Raw genomic sequence first — 17,535 nt, forward strand, 5'->3', positions numbered from 1 at the left:
TGCTGACCATTCTGAACACTCGTGTAGTTCGCTCAATTAGGATCACGAAAAAAAAAAAAACCTATGGGACATACATGTATGAGGTCTTTCATATAAATTTAGGCGCACGCTAAAGAACCCCGCGTGGTCACAATCAGCCCGTAGTCCCCCAGGTACTACGGCGGGCATCATACGTCGTGAATTTGGCACGTAAAACGGAGAATGTAATCTAATCTGAAAAGTTCTTGTATAAGCCATGCGGCATGACGTCACGAGTTCTGTCGAGTAGGTCACGCTGCCCGATGAGCATGCCGTAAACGCAACTGGTGTACGATTCGCCCCCCAGGCCATTTACTTGTGATCTACTGGTTTGCAGCACAAATTTCAAATGAACGTAATCAGAACGATAGTGCGCAAATGGGAACTAATACATTAAGGTTAGTTTCTGCAGTGCTTCCTAGAGGGCACTAGCGGTTTTTGCATACGGACAGCGACACCAAGAAACCAAAGAGGGGTGCCACATATAGCTTGGCTCTAAAAATGACATCAGTTACGTGCCTTCACCACACTGAGGACGTGCGCCGTCGGGTTACTTCTCCAAGAGCTCTCGCGGGAGGGATTTCGCACAGGCGCACAGGCGCACTTCACATCCATTAAAATATAGCGCGCCGAAAGTGTTCCAGCCGTGTGAATTCAACCTGCTACCAGAGCGAGCTAGTGCGCATGTGATGACTTGGACTGGAATGCCGTAGAGTGAAACTGGTACATGGCATTCCGTGTCGGAGAGCTATGGCAAGAAGTGGCTTTGCTTATGCGAATACTATAGTTCACGTGCACTTACAACTTGTTCTTCCACGCGAGTTAATAAATGGCTGTTCCTTTCGCAAGTGAGTCGCTAAGATAGTTTGCATGCACGACATGCGGACGACACACCGATGAAGTTTTTCCTGCTTTAACGACAAACTAACTGAGCGCGGCTATTGTCCCAGGAGATCTCCGGCAGATATGAACGTCACACTACGCGAAGCCGCACGCTAACGCAGTGTCATCGCTTTGTAAACTCCGTATTACGCGCCATACGGCGTGGTGTATTATATACTGTTCGGTTTATTACGACCTACACTGAGTACTGCACGCCGTACCGGCACACACAAAGGAAAACTCTAGATCTCCCGCATGCCCTTGTTTTCTTTCATTTGTGCTTGACAGCGCCTGCATGCGATCTTCTCGCCGCAGGAAATCGCCGCAATTTGGAGGGTGCGCCGTATTGTTTTTTTTTTTTCTTTTTCGACGCACCGTTGTCCGCGTTTTGCCGCTCGTCTCGGTGGGAACTGGGCGACAAGGAGAAGCACGGGGAAGCGCGAACAGCAGTTGGCGAGGTTCGTTGGCGCCATCGTCCTGCGCCTGTCTACTCCACGTCTCGCCTTGGTTCGCACGCCCACCCCTCCGCGTCGAGACGGCGATGAGTGAGGATAAGAAGGAGGAGGAGAGAGTGAAAGGGCGGGGGTGGGGGAGGCGGTAGTCCGATTAATTATTCAACAGGGACGGCCGTGCTCGTAAGTACATACGTTTTATTTTATGGACGGGCGCGACGCTAGTGTGGATCGCGCGGGCGGTCTCGCTCTCGCCTCGTTTATCTGGCCGTGCGTGAAATGAGGGGAGAGGGGGGGGGGGAGGAAGTCAGCGTGACAAGGACGAACCTACGCATGCACGACGCGTGTGCAAGTCGTGGATGCGTCTTCGACGTCGCGAAGGGCTGTATAGGGTGTGAAAGTTAGCGTGTTCTAGTTCCGAGAGGGACACCCCCGTGAGCCTGGTTGGTTGCCGGTTGTTGCACCCGTGCCGTATACATTACTGGGCTTTTCTTAGGCGCCACTGCATGTAGGTACATAGGTGCTCTGACCGGGTCCTGGTTGGTACGTTAGCAAAAGAATCTTCGTATGGGTCGTGTGTACTCTAGTGCATTCTCTCTCTCTCTCTATATATATATATATATATATATATATATATATATATATATACAAGTTTTACCAACGTTACCTCCGTCAGAGTATATATATATATATATATATATATATATATATATATATATATATATATATATATATATATATATATACTTTCTTTTTCTGGCTGTCTATATAGTCCCATTTTCGGGTGGTCAGATTTTCTGTTTTCTTACGCCCCGCTCTCGTGCCCTCCTTTCCGTATTGCGGGTCGGCCTGCTTTACGGAAACAATGGACGAGCACGCGGAGGAATTTCGTGCCGAATTAACGCCGAATTGGCGCGCTCCCATAGAGTGACTCGGGACAGGTATACGGCGAGCTATAAGCGGGACTGTTATATACGTCCTCCCGCTGGGAAAGGACAATCCCAGGGCCTGGCAGCAGCGCCGCAGTGCGCCTTATAGGTGCCCAGGACAAGAGTTGGTGACCGCTTCCCTGCAAAACACGGAAACAATGTAGTCGGAGGTAGCGATAAGAGCTATTTATCTCTTCTAGATATCTGAAGTTTAGTATCCGGCACGCATTTGCGTAAGCTCCATTGTATATCGCTGCACGTTCGTCCTGGACGACCATGCCCAACTCTATCCGTGACTGTGCATACATAGCTACTGTTTGTGGATGTTTTCGGGTCTTCTTCACGCTTTCGCCGTGCATACTAAACGACAGCGAGACATCGGTTATAGCTATCCTACACTCTTCTTTATGCCATAGATGTGGAATGGAAACATCTCCTTTCCCTTTTTTTTTCTTCTCACGTTTAATGTTTCGTCTTCTCACACGCAGGGAGGATTGCCTGAACGCGGAATGCTGCGTGGCCGGCGCCTGCAGCCTTGGCAGCAGTGGAACAGCAGGCAGCGAGAGCACTACGCGCCATGACCCTACCACAGCACATCCTGCCTTGAGAACAACGGCATCGTTCTACTAAAACCCTGCGCTTCCGTGTGGTGTGAAACTTCCTCGTAACTTCGTTCAGTGAAGTGAAACGGTTTCAAAGCTTCCGAACAGCGCTATCGCTTTCTGTGGTTACGCCGGCAAGCGCACGTTGGGTGTCACGACGCGGTGATTGGCTTCGTTGTTGTGTGTTCGTCTCTGATCTTCGCGTTTGGTGGTTGGTGACCCGGCTGTGCCTTACCTCCATTCGGAGCCTCTTTCGACAAACAAGGAGACCGCAGATAGCGTGTGAGTTAGCTTTCGTTAGGTCTACACAAACCGCAGCACGGTGGTTTTCTTTGTGTTATCCCTGTGTTCATCTGCTTACTGCGATTAAGACGTTCCAGACGAAGACCACGCCTCTGCCCTCACTCGCTGCGAAGGTGCTGTGAGCCGCGGCTACGCGAAGTTGCCACCCGAGGCTGCCTTTTGGGTACTGGCATTTCCCGCTTCGATTGGCCTATACAGAAATTGGCGCGGCGCTCAGGTGTTCGCCTGGTACCAGAAGTGAGCGTGCTTTACCGCGGCCGTAAGACAGGACGTGAGCGTTTTAGTGATATAGCTCATCGGCGACTTCAACTTGAAAAGCCATGCGGGAGGACGACTTCGAGGTGGCCCTGAAGGTGGTCGTTGTGGGCAACGGCGCCGTGGGCAAGTCCAGCCTGATCCAGCGCTACTGCAAGGGCGTCTTCACGGCCGAGTACAAGAAGACCATCGGCGTGGACTTCCTGGAGCGCCAGCTGAGCATCCGGGGCGAAGACGTGCGCCTCATGCTGTGGGACACGGCGGGACAGGAGGAGTTCGACGCCATCACCAAGGCCTACTACCGCGGCGCTCAGGGATGCGTACTCGCATTCTCCACGACGGACAGGGAGTCCTTCAGGGCCATCGAGTCGTGGAGAAAAAAGGTACGAGGCATCTCAATGTAACGCGACGTGTACAGTTAACCGGCACGATGGGGGGGGGGGGGGGGGATGTGGCGTATGGTTCTAATGAGTCCTAAAGCACAGGAGGCCACCTACACTCACACTTGCCTCCCACTCACTTGCCTGACAGCGGCACTGACAAACACTCCCAGCTTTGCATGCGCAAAAATACCCGAAAATCTGGGCGGGAGGACGACCGCCTCCGTAGCTTAACTAGTAGAGCAACGGAAACGTTATCCGAAGGCTGCAGGTTCTGTCCCTGCCGAAGACAAGTTGTCTTTTCCTCCACCTTACGTTCTTCACATTTTTATTGTAATTACTACAACACAGTGAAAACAGTACGATTAACGCCCTCTGTATTTTTCTGGGCTTCATTTTTTGTGGGTTTTTATTGAAGTTGCATCTACACTCAAAGAAAAAAAAAGATACCTCTTACTCATTTCTGTAAGGCCTGACTTTCGACATATCTAACTCCCTTTAAAGAGAAGTCCTAGCTCTCTTCTTGGAGATCATTATATTCTTTTCGGAGAGTCGTGAGAGGAAAGACTCTCCAAGAAAGAGTTAATGCATATCTTTAAAGAGATACATATGTGGAAAGTCAGGAATCAGCAGAAAGATAAGCAGGTATGCTATCTTTTTTTTCTTGGGATGCATGCTGTAGTCGAGCGGAGACTTCAGGGTTATGTGCAAATCAATTACAAACCATTCCAGATGGGAAAGGGGTCGCTAGTCCGCCTGCGTCTTCAATGTTCAACGAGACGGAATGTGCCGTTTTTTTTTTTTCGTTGTGAGTTGATAATATACTGACTCGAACGCATACGTACGCTGTCGTATGCCAAATAATGAACATACCACATTCTGGTTATGACATTTCGTCTCGGTTGGAAGGATTCGTTTCACGGAGGTGTTAAAACGTGTGTTCTGCAATTTTTAAAGCAGCAAAATGCTTTTTTTTATCCTTTTACCGTCGCTTACAGGTGGAACACGAGTGCGGCTCCATACCAATGGTGCTGGTGCAGAACAAGATTGATCTCATGGACAGGGCGACAGTATCCAAGTGAGTGCAGTCTTTCTTTCTTTCTTTCTTTCTTTCTTTCTTTCTTTCTTTCTTTCTTTCTTTCTTACTTTCTTTCTTTCTTTCTTTCTTTCTTTCTTTCTTTCTTTCTTTCTTTCTTTCTTTCTTTCTTTCTTTCTTTCTTTCTTTCTTTCTTTCTTCTTTCTTCTTTCTTCTTTCTTTCTATCTATCTATCTATCTATCTATCTATCTATCTATCTATCTATCTATCTATCTATCTATCTATCTATCTATCTATCTATCTATCTATCTATCTATCTATCTATCTATCTATCTATCTATCTATCTTTCTTCTTTCTTTCTTTCTTTCTTTCTTTCTTTCTTTCTTTCTTTCTTTCTTTCTTTCTTTCTTTTCTTTCTTTCTTTCTTTCTTTCTTTCTTTCTTTCTTTCTTCTTTCTTTCTTTCTTTCTTTCTCTCTTTCTCTCTTTCTTTCTTTCTTTCTTTCTTTCTTTCTTTTACCAATAAACGTGTTTTTGACATTTTATGAGGACATAGCGACAAACGATAACAATTTTTACTGGGAAGGAAGATTTGGGGTGATGCATAAAAGACGAAGGAATGAAAGGTGAGTGATGAGCTAGTAGAGTGCCAATTTGTCATGACGTTATGCATTTTAACGTCGATTAACAGTAGCTCAATATAAGTAACCTTTAAAACCGCAATGAAGGGCTACATCGTCTTCGAAAGAAACAAAGCATCTCAAATTGATAGGTTTCGCTAGACTCAATCTGCGCCAAGACAGCCCGAATACCACCACGAATAGTGTTTTCTTGCTGGTCACGGCTTTCACACACCGGCTACACACAATAGCGACCAGCTCGATGTCATTATTGCTGCGGTGATGTACAATGATGGGGGTACTGACTAAGAAAATATTTTTAATAAATTTGTCCAGGAGCTTAGTCCACAGAGGTTTTAATCATTTAGCGATGTCTAGCATCATATAGTCGCCTTCGGTAATGGTATATAAACTACGGTATTGGGATTGTCTTGCGCTTGCTCGTAATAATTCCTGTATGAAAATTTATTTATGAATGTGGAGTGGACACACACACACACACACACACACACACACACACACACACACACACACACACACACACACACACACACACACACACACACACACACACACACACACACACGCACGAATGTCCGATGGTCTCGGCTTTATATCGTTTGAAAAGATTCAGGAATCTGTCAGAGTGTTCAAAAAGCAATATGCCATTTTTTGTGTAGGGAGGAGTCCGAGGAGCTTGCCAGGAGAATGCAGCTCCGGTTGTACCGGACATCGGTCAAGGAGGACTTCAACGTCAACGAAGGCAAGTTATCACGGTCTTCCACATAACACAATAGAACACACGAATAATGTAAAGCCTTTATACATGATGTACGTTGACCTGGGCAACACGTTTGCAGGGGAAAGATAGTATTTAGATAAGTATTTAGCTGCACGTTGCCTGTTGAGCCTGAACGCGGCCACATGCGTTAATTGGTGGCCATTGGAATAAAAAGAGAGGACGGTATTGGTCTATAATTGGTTCCTCTGAATAACTATAAGAACATTGAGACGGATACCCTAGCTATGCTCATAGAATATACCACTTTACGTGATCGCCTCAGGACCATGTTTAAAAGGAGTGTTGCAACAGTTTATGCGCTCCTATGTAACTACGCATGCGATGGTGATTGTGGTGGTGATGATTATTGCCACAGGCGGGACTGGCTTGGCCGACCTGTCCGGCAATTGCTCCGCCTGAGCGACTCTTTCCATGCAGTATGTTTCGCCTTGTATCACTTCAAGCCGTCTCTCGCTGAAAACGTCATCCGCACACCATCCGGAAACACAATCTTTTCACAGCACCCGTGAGAAAACCCTCTTTCCTTATTGTCCATCAGTCTCTCCCTTTCAGAGCAAAAGCGCATACAGGACCAGATGTAGTGGTTTGTATCCACAACTTCACTGCACTCAGTATACAGTGGGGAAGGAGCGCCCTTACTTTAAAACTTTAAACAACCATGCAGGCGTGCAGGCCAATCGTGTTCTTACTCTATACAGTATGGTCGACTCGGCGCTACTCGGCGCTAAGTACTCTTGCGACACAGGGCTGATGTGGCGAATTCCATAAAGACCGAAAATGGCACCGAATTGTCTCTTTTGGAAGTTGCTGATTCCAGGAGCTCTGACTGTTGGTTGTCTTGAAAGTGCTTCGTCGGCCAGGGCATCTATCTGCTCTTTCGTTGCCGATGACACCAACATGTGAAGGTATCCACTGGAATGTTATCTTGATTCCTCTTTTTGGCAGTTTCTTTCAGTGATGATTACGACAGGCGGCAGAACTTGTTTGGGGGAGTCCCGCGAGAAAGTTGTTACATTGCCGACTTAGAGACCGAGATAATTACAGTTTGTTGGGCAGGTCCATTCTTCAGCTTGCGAAGAGCAGCAGCCGGAGCTGCGCTCTCTGTATCGGTCGAGGAGACTAGGTGGCCCAACCGGCTAGACCCTGCAGCTCTAAGAGATGGAATTCAATATGCCGCAGCACAGCTGACGGAACTGTCCGTGTATACGTGAAGATACCTGGAATACTTCACAACCAAATTCTCGAGCACCATGCAGCGCGCTTCAGTAGAACGTTTCAATCGCTTGGATTGCAGCCCAGGCATACTGAGGTTGCAAATAACGTCTTCGAGCATCCAAGGCGAGTCACTTTTTGCCTTCGTTTGGGGCTTTTAACACCCAGGCTATTTAAAGTATTTAGCGCCGCAAAGAGATGAGATCTGTGCCTGGTGCTGAGTCTTCTTATGAGGGTTTTTCCAGTGAAGGATTCACTCAGTCGTAGAAGTGGGGTCAGTAGACACTACGCATGCGAATCTGCTGCGAAACAGTTATTCGCACTGATGATTTCTGGCAAGGTAGCCGAACAAACGCATATTGCTGGGTTGGTGGCGTGACTTTCCTCTCTTTGTGAGAAATTCGGGCGATTGAGAGTAAGAAAATCAATAAATAAATGCCGCACTTTTATTTCACCGCCGCTTCACTATGCAGTAGGTTGATCGTAGGCACAGTGTTTGGACAGTAAATGTATTTTACACTAATCGTATGCCTCCAAGCGTTGTTTTAGCCTTAAACGAACAGTAAACAGTGGCTGTTGCTTTGGCTTCCGAAGCCAAATGTCTTTGTTACTGCGAATGTCAGAGTTACGACACAGCGCATGGACGTTCGTTTCGCGTGGTTTGTGCATGTGCGCGATGCGTTCACTCTAAGGACAACAGAAAACTGTTCACAGGTTGATTCAGGTCATGTGCGTCGTGACGTTGACATTTGGACATTTGCTGCGTACGTTAATAATGGCACACGAAGGCAGATTGTTTTCACGGCTCCCGTCATCGGTCAGTCGTCATATCAGCTTAAGGGTCATATCAGCTTTTCGCTTCGTTGCAGAAAAGGCAGACAGAGTGTTCATTACCAGGAGCACTATTTTGACGTCTGTATTACGGCCTTTAAAGTAGTCAAGTGTAAAGTGTGAGACCCGGGTTTATTTTTTTTATTGCGATATAGACTTGCCCTTAAGGCATAATACATTGTGTGTATATGTGTATTGGATCGTTCATTGAAGCCATAACGTGCGGACGGGACGTGCGCTACTCACAACTGAATCTTTATTTCGGCAAATATGTTGTACTTATACAGCAATGAAAAAACAGCAATCATCACCACAAAACCGTATCACCAGCGCAAGCCTGCATCATCCAGATACGTGATTTCCTTAGCACTAAGAGCAATCGAAGGCGCACTGGCACAATTGGTATTTTCTCTAGCAATCAACCATGCTTCGACAATCTCCCGCGTATCCTTATCAAAGTTCCTATACATAACTACACGCTCACTGAACACAGGTCGGCAGCCGCAGTCATTACAATGCATTGATACATGCCCGTCGCGGTATGTGTGCTTTAATACCGGCGTTTTGTATGAAGTGAAGCAGTGTTTTGTGGAATCTGTTGTCATGTATCCAGCGGTCATAGCCGGTCGTGTCACTGTAGCGAAGGCCGGCTGGCAGTAGTAGACGGGAGCGTTCTGGTTGTAAACCTTGACGTGTCCATATAAGATGGTGTGCACGTGCTTCCATCGCTGGAACGTACGCTCTCGCCACTTGCCCACGTCGTCGTATTCCTCTAACGCTTACCATTCACGTTGTATGTTTTCATTATGCGAGCAGCGTTTACGAAACGAGGCTTTGTATAAGTGATGTCTCAACTGTTCATCCGGATGCTCCGCATTAGTTGCTGTTCCTGTTTGTTCGATTGGGGCTGTCATGATAGCCTGTGGATATGCGTGTGTAGAACGGCGTTTCTTTTTTGCTGTGCAGTATTCCGGTACCTGGCCGAGCGGTATCTAGACCAGATGAACAACCCCGTCGACGACTACGTCCGTGGACCCCACTCCAAGGGACTCCGTAAGTACAACAGTGCGACCACAGTGATTATTTCTGCGGGACGCCGCTGTACTGTGTAATTAAAACACAGCTATGTCCGTTCAGAATTGCAGAAGCAGCAGAGCGACGTGAAACTCCTGTTGTCTTGCTCAAATTTCTGGTCACGTGGTTTCGGACTCGAGCCGTCCATCGACAACTACCAGATGACTACTTCATTCATTTTCCTGGCACATAGGCTATAATTTCGAACATACGCGATGCGGGCACGCTTTCAATTAGATTGTCGGTGCGAATGCTTTCAAACCGAACGCTTTAAAACATAATGTTAATCTTCTTGTTTTCAGAAGCCGATCAACTTGGCGTATAAGGTCCTTTAGTTCATTGTCTCACGCTGCTCAGGGAAGGGTGACTGGTTTGAACCAGTTTGAAATCAGGAGTATTTATTTGAAAATTAATTCCTGGTTGGGTCCCATTGGGACGCACGACATCTAGTGAGCAGGAACGGGGAGAAAACACGTGAGATTCTATGTTGGCGAATGTCCTTATGCAAGAACGAAGAACACTATTGATCCCTTTGAGAAGCTTCCACTGCAAGAATGTTTTTTTTAAATTTAATGTACATAAGGAGAGGTTGGTGCCAATGCGTGTCGCCGGTTACTCCTCCTCCCTTGCATACTAGTTGACGTCGCAAAGTAAAGAACAAACACAAAACTATACAGAGGCACATACAGGGTGTCCCAAATATCGCGCAGCACGATAAAAAAAAAGAGGAAAATTGTTACGTGAAGCGCACCTGATGCATATTGTTCCCAGTATACTGTAGTAGTCACTACTAAATTGTTCGTTAGTGAGGTTTGGTTAATTAGTCCTAATTGTGTTCCTACCTCGACAAATACTCACCTAATCATTAAAATGTCAATGAGGCATATGTAGGCATGCTCAACTGACATCTAACTGCGTTATTCTCAACAACGCACTAATTGCGTGCTCGCCTTTTTTTTGGCTAATAAAAAAAGCCCGCGAAATTTGAAAAAATGACACGTGACTTGACTGCATCGTGCATCAAGAAGCAGCGCCCTCAAACAGGATGACTGTGAGGTAGCCAGTCAAGACTACGATCACACCTTTTGCGCGTGGGAGCGTACTCACGTGTAATTTTTTATATTTCGCGTGCTTTTTTTTAAGCCGGGAGAAGTGAGCCTGTAATCCGTACGATGCTGAAAATAGCGCAGTTAGATCTCATTTGAGCACGCCTACATATGCCTCCTTGAAATTTTAATGATTTGGTGAGTACTCGTCGAGTTAGAAACATAATTGGGACCATAGGCGTGCGCAGGGTTCCCTTTCAGGGGGGGAGAGGAGGTTCATCGCGGCGCCCCCCACCCATTAAGTCAATGTATGGGCCAGACATTGCGCCCCCTTTTCTTCGGTGACTGGGGGGGGGGGGGGCTGCCGCCCCCCTGGCCCCCTCTGTGCACGCCTATGATTGGGACCAATTAACTAAACCTAATTAAAGAAAAAAATTAGTAGTAGCTGCTACAGTGTATTGGGAGCAATATGCACTAGGTGTGCTTCGCGTAACGACGTTCGCCCTTTTTTAAATCGTGCTGCGTGATAGTTGGGACACCCTGCAGAACACTCATGCATTGCGCCAGTTCTTCAATGCAATAAAGGGTCCACTCAACACAAAAGTCTACAAAACACAAATATTCACACAAGGGAAATTTCCACACATAACATCAATGCTCGCTAAGATGTCACAGCTCCTCATAAGCCACTTTCAAATCGTCTCTTAAGTGCTGCAGTCTGAGAGCGCGGGCAGCCAAACCGCTGTTGCGACAAATTAACGAAACTGACGCGATATCTATGCAAAGGGGACACTCAGGCTTTCGAGCAGTGCGAAAAAAGCCAAATCCAATAGTCTTACAAGAATTCGCATTTAACGCGCAGCAGGTAGCCCCTGAGTGAACACAAGTGAGCGCTCAACGAAGAGGAGAAACGTCTTCTTCTGTTTATATTTTTATTGAAAGCGGAAATAAAGAAGGAAAAAAGCCCCCCCCCCCCCCCCCCCCCCCCCCCCAATTCCACCCAGTGTGAAAACTGCAGAAACAGCGAGGCTGCGGTTCTCCTGCGTTTCCCTAGCGATTTTCCAGTTTTTCTGCGATGGCTTGCGATTTTGTGTGGGCGTCTGTGATTACGTTATTTGTAGAGTAGAGGTGCACGGGAAAGGACGTGTGGCAGCCCCTGCCACACCCACCGCTGCTACAGAGACCCTGGGCCCTATTCACGCTCTAGCCTCCTCTTGCCTATCTCACTGTGCGGCTACAGCTTCGTCCGCCACAGAGGCAGTTACGCTATCTTTGGGTGTATCTGAACACGGGAGCGTGACGTGCGGCGCAAACAGTCATCTGTGGTCAGGCCCAGCCCCAGAACAGCCGCGCTGTTAAATAAAGGTCGAACTTGTGTCTCCACTGCGCGGAATACGAAAATGTTCCGTAAGCCGCGCCAAGAGACGACCGAGTTGTGCGGACAAACGAAACTCAAATGTTGAACTGGAAATTCACGTTGTATGCGTTTGGAGGAGGAGGCGTGCGTGACGAAGTGCTGAGCTCAGCGGAGGACTGGCACGGCTTCTCTGTTATGACGCTAGCTTGTAGCGGCATTATCTTACTTTATTGACGACTTCCGGCCCGCTTCTTGTCAACCGGAAGTTAAAATTCCTGGCTGTGTCCTAAAACCCCGAAACCCATATGAAAATGAGCTAATGATTCAAGTTAAGGCTTGTGCTAGACGCATATGACATCGGAGCGTATGTTTGCTAAAGGACCACCTAACCATCAGTATAATTAGTGAAAAAATTAACTGAATTTAATTATTTATTAATTTTGAAATACTGCAGCCCAATGCAGGGCTATTGAAGGATTGGAGTACATACAACAGAAAAGAATAGCAGTAACATCACAACAAGTCCTTCGTCAGAACAAATATCGCCACCTCTTAAGCACAAACGGGTACATAAATGAGAAAAAGTTCGACAACAATGTCATTCAAGTGCCTGCAAAAAATCTGACATTCATTTCACGAACCGAACCTGGTAGATCGTTCCAGTAGACAATAATTTTCGAAAAAAAGAAACTGTATTTGAACATATTAGTACGTGCGAAGAATGGCCTTATGTTAAGATTGTGACCACGTCTAGTTGGCAGAGCATTAGCATACACGATGTAATTATCATTAGATAGCCGGCATGATGAGTGAACATAGGAGTGGAAAAGTTTCAAAGAGTCAGTATCACGCCTTGTGCACTATGGAGATGAAGTCAAAGATTTCATTGCAGATGAGGGCGAAAAATCATGGTCATAGCGATGAAAAATGAAGCGAACAGATTTCCTTTGGACAGATTCAATTTTATTCACGTCACACACTTTGTATGGATTCCACACACACGAAGCGTACTCTAATATAGGGCGGATCAGTGTTTTGTACATTAGTAATTTGGTGGATTTTGGCGACGTAGATAATGTACGTCTTAAGTAACCTAATTTTTGTAATGCTTTAGATGTAATATAATCTATGTGATGCGACCATTGCATGTTGTGTGTGAACATAACGCCAAGGTATTTGTATGTCTGTGCTCGGGGAACTGCGATGTTGTTGAAGGAGTATGCATATTGTGATGGAGAATGGCCATTCGTGAAAGACAAAATTACTGTTTTTTGGAAGTTTATGCGCATCTGCCAGTCCGAGCACCAAGAACAAAACTGCGAGAAAGAATCCTGAAGTATTGCGTGACCATTAGGAGAAGTAATTACCTGGTAAAGTACACAGTCATCGGCGTACAGGCGAACTTGGGACCTAATATTGCTGGGAAGGTCATTTATAAAAATCAGAAATAACAGGGGACCGAGAACGGAGCCCTGTGGGACACCAGATGTAACTTTTACTGTTGAGGACGACTTGGAATTGAATGAAACGAATTGAGAGCGCGAGCTTAGAAAGCTTGCTAACCAGTCAATCAATTTCGGATTGTTTAAAATTACCTCTAGTTTACCCAGAAGCTTGCTGTGTATAACGGTGTCGAAAGCCTTCGAGAAATCTATAAATAATGCATCAATTTGGTTACCAATGTCTAACTTACTAATAATATCATGCGAAAATTCCACCAGTTGCGTTATTGTGCTGAAGCCGCGACGGAATCCATGTTGTGTGCAGGACAGAAGATTATTCGATTCAAGAAACTCAGTTATGTGTTTGTAAATGATGTGTTGGAGCAGCTTTCCGGAATTGAAAGTAAGTGATACGGGTCTATAGTTGGAGAGGAGTTGTCTCCTGATTTATGCAGAGGCAGGACCTTGGCTAATTTCCAGGACTCTGGGACTGTACTTGAGGACAAAGATTTGTTAAAAATGATGGTCAAATAACGTGAACACCACAGAGCGTATGGCACCAGAAAGCTATTCGGAATATTATCGGGGCGAGTACATTTCTGCGTACCTAGCTTGAGAATTAGCTCATTCAAAGAGAAGACGGTTTTCTTGCGAGCCCCTGGGATAGCTGCTGCACCTGGCAGAGCAGATGCTTACCACGCACTTCTATCTTCGTGGCCTCTGCGCTTCTTTCTACGTGTCTTCTAAATCAGCTGCGGCAGCACGCCGTTGCGCTTCCCGGAGTTGCTGCCCGGAGTTGATTGCGGAAGCCACGCAGAGGAGAGCGCACCTGTAAAGACTCAGTTAGCGTCTAGACGTACACTGAAGCTATGGAAGCCGACGGCCAAAAGTTAACGTGATGACTATCCAAGTCAACGAAAACTTCTCCAAACTCCATGAGCTAGTGCCATTAAAGACACTCGATCGGAAACATGAAGGTCGCCTAAGTTTTTGATTTTAATTTAAACGGTTAAGCAGAGATGGAAAGAGGACGCGCATTCTTGCGCTCGTGCAAGAATTCGCGTGCAGAAAGTTTCAAGGAAGTAGGGGGAGGCGGTGGACGCGATCGACTGGGAACGTCAAGGCAGTTTAATAAGAGTCTCGTGGTAGCATATGCTTTCGCCTGCTCTCTCCTTAGCGTTGGCTAAGAGACTCCATTTTTCGATTCCTCTTTCGTGATATACATTTCCTTCTTTTTTATGTTGCAGACCCCGTGACCAACAATCTTCGCAACGGTCACCTGCTGAAGCCATCGCAGGCGCACCGGGACGCCAACACCATCAGCCTTCACCGAAGGCTCAGGCCGTCCAGGAAATCGCTGCGCCGCAGCTGCTCCTTACTCTGACACGAAGCCACGGCTCGTTATCAGTCTTACATAAATTTTAGCAAGAGCACCGTCCACATGCGGATGAGAACAAGCCCGGACTCCCGGGAAGATTCACTACGTCATTCGGGGGCCCATTACCAGCGCTTCGAGCAAGTGACGTCATGTGACGCCTACGGAGGAGTAACCCCTACGGAGGAGTAACCCCTACGGAGGAGTGACCCCAGGGTTGCTTGGTTGGCTGACGATGCACAAAGCGTTGGGTTTCGGCCGTCTAGTTTTTATATAACGGCCCTGCCCAATCATGGCGGAATGCTGGACGCACACTTGCAGAGTTGTGCCTTGCCTTTTGGCCTTGACGTGGTGACTTCCGGATTGCGACTATCGCATGGAACGCTTGTGTATAACTTTATGTGTGAGGCACGGACTTGAGTAGCAGTTATATTTGTTTATTCATTTTATTTCTTGAAACAATGCACTTCATACAAGCGGAACGCTCGGAAACAGAGTAACCCTCCGTCCATGCTATCGTGCTGCAGCTTGTGCTTTGAATACTAATCAATTGTTTTCCCTAAAAGCAAACGACATTTCCTGCAATGCTGAGATGTCGCATCGTATGAATTTCACTGAAGCGCAGAATACAGCATATATTCCACGAAAAATATTTCTATCATTCTCGTTGTATTATTATATGAACACTTGTGATGCTAGGCCAGCTTCTATTGGATCAGCTTATGGCTGAATGCTTTTGTGCACCAGGCCTTGGGTAAGAACGACGGTACTGTCAAAGCACAATTTCTGAGTTTGGAGGCTATAGATTGGTATTCTACGGGAGCTTACGTGGGAGATCAGTCGCACCATTCACCTTAATTTTCTTCTTGTACAAAGCGATTGTACAGGTGCATCTGTCGATGTACATGTAAGTGTGGTTACTCACCCGACAGTATCATCTGTGACACTTTAGGACGGCATCAAGCAAAGCGCCTTAAGAAATCCTTTTCTGGCGATTACGATGTGGCGGGCGGTTTTCCGCGTTCCTTGCTTACCAGAACACCAGCGTTAGAAACCAACGTGCCGGCATTTATTGACAGGCGATCGCAAGGACGGTGCAATGAAACAGAAGCTGCGGGAAAGAAAAATGTAGCGTCTCTTTATGGTTTACCGTTCTTGACAATTCTTGTTCGGGAAGAAATCGAGGACCCGTGCTTTTAGCTACATTAACCGGCCATAGCTCTACAAGGAAACCAATGATGCGTTAACGAGAGCCAATCGTGTTAGTGGCTAATATTGCTTTCGTTTCAATCTAATTATGATTATTTCCCTCTCATCGTGATGTTAACGTAGTGTGGAAATATCAGTATGACAAGCGAACTTTTTGTGTCCGTAATCAAGACAAGCGAGTCTGTCAGACCTCGCTCCTTCGACCTTACGAGTGCCTTGAATGCCGTGTAACATTATGGTACTGCTATGGACAGTGTGATTTTTGTACTGTTAACATGTGCAACTGCCCCCCTTTCCCCTTCCCCCCTCCTCCCCCACCACCGGCAGTGCAGTGCAGTGGTGGTCGTAGTGAACGGACATGCTCAGAAACCTTCGATGCTTGGAACACGTACTGCACGTATTTAGAACTTCCACGTTAAAAAAATTCGGTCGGTTCCTCGTGTTATCGCAAAACTGGAATCGTTGGAGAGTTATGTCATACAGAATTACTCTCGCAGCGGGGGCTCCTCTTGCCTTTCAGGCACAACCCTGGGCGCTAGGTTAGCTTATCGTTATTGTGGTCCTTACGCTGGGAACCACTCGCAACACGTCTCCGAGTAGACGGTGGTAGGCGTCTTTATGCATATCTCTGACGTCACATTTAGCAGACTGCTGATGTTTCGTGATGTTCAAAGTGCGAAAGCGCTAGCTCGAGGTCGAAGGAGCTTGCGGTAATGTTTCGACACATATCACTGCAGCAGACATGGACCGTGTATTTTAACGAGATCACCCAGGTACCAATTGTCCCTTTACAGCCTAAGCCACTGTTTGGCTGCAGTGAAGTGGGGGGTATCACGAGAGTATTTTGATTGTTAAACACACCAGAGGCGAAGATACATGCTACCTCGAGTAGTGTTTTTATAGTCCTGGTGACGTGAAGTGTTATTCAGAACTACAGCATTTTTCCGCGTGAGTAAGGCTGAAGAAAGTGCTTAGGTGAACCGATGAGTTCAACGGAACGCAGTTTGTTTTTTATTGAACGTGTTTGCGTTTTTAACCGCGTGTACCTTTACTCGGCCATTTGTAAGCGGTGAACAAATAAAAAAAGCTATAAAATTGATTTTCACTGCTGTCGTTTTTTCCCCCCATAACGGTTCTAGGTGTCATGTGCTCTACAACACGAAATAAACTAAACGTGATTGAAAGCCTAAGATGCATCACCAAACGCGAGATTTCACCATCGCGACGTGAATGCAAGAAATAATCATCACGTGATGGCGTCATCATATGACGTCGTCACAGACAGCCATAATTTTTGACGTCATCGTGACGTCACATAACGTGACTTCAGATAATGTCGTCGTCACATGACACTGTCGCTTGGTCAAAAGTGGTCCGATCACGGAGGCAGCGCAAAACCGGGGAGCTGCAGAAAGAAGGAAATGACACAGCGTTGAACTCACAAATAGGTTTATAGTCGAAAAAAAAATCGGCAGATCCCATGCCTTGTGGGAATCGGTTTCATGCGAAGCAATCAGTGAGTAGTTGTTTATGCCACATTTGTTGCCTTTGAGCCAAACGACGCGTTTTTCTAAGCGTAGTAGTTTTGTGCCCATCGTGTCTTTACCAGGCACGTCGACTACACTGTCATTTAAAGGGTAACTTATGGTATGACGTAACGTGCGCCCTGACTTTAGAGCACTGACATCACTATTATCGAAACGAAGTGCA

At 46.5% G+C, this 17,535-nt stretch overlaps 1 protein-coding gene across 1 annotated transcript; it reads left to right on the forward strand.

The window, feature by feature from the left end:
* The first annotated feature begins 3,064 nt into the window (after positions 1-3,064).
* On the forward strand, positions 3,065-16,916 carry LOC119372150 (ras-related protein Rab-23). Its single transcript, XM_037642611.2, has 5 exons — positions 3,065-3,824; positions 4,820-4,899; positions 6,158-6,240; positions 9,289-9,375; positions 14,489-16,916. The coding sequence occupies exons 1-5, from the start codon at positions 3,507-3,509 to the stop codon at positions 14,623-14,625; spliced, it is 705 nt and encodes a 234-aa protein (XP_037498539.1). The 5' UTR covers positions 3,065-3,506; the 3' UTR covers positions 14,626-16,916.
* The last annotated feature ends 619 nt before the right edge of the window (positions 16,917-17,535 follow it).

Source organism: Rhipicephalus sanguineus, chromosome 10 (genome assembly GCF_013339695.2).
Source record: "Rhipicephalus sanguineus isolate Rsan-2018 chromosome 10, BIME_Rsan_1.4, whole genome shotgun sequence".
NCBI lineage: Eukaryota > Metazoa > Arthropoda > Arachnida > Ixodida > Ixodidae > Rhipicephalus > Rhipicephalus sanguineus.

Coding starts and splice junctions, on each gene's coding strand:
- LOC119372150 (XM_037642611.2), top strand. CDS start 3,507: ATGCGGGAGGACGACTTCGAGGTGGCCCTGAAGGTGGTCGTTGTGGGC. Junction 3,825..4,819: donor TCGAGTCGTGGAGAAAAAAG/GTACGAGGCATC, acceptor CGTCGCTTACAG/GTGGAACACGAGTGCGGCTC. Junction 6,241..9,288: donor GGACTTCAACGTCAACGAAG/GCAAGTTATCAC, acceptor TTTGCTGTGCAG/TATTCCGGTACCTGGCCGAG.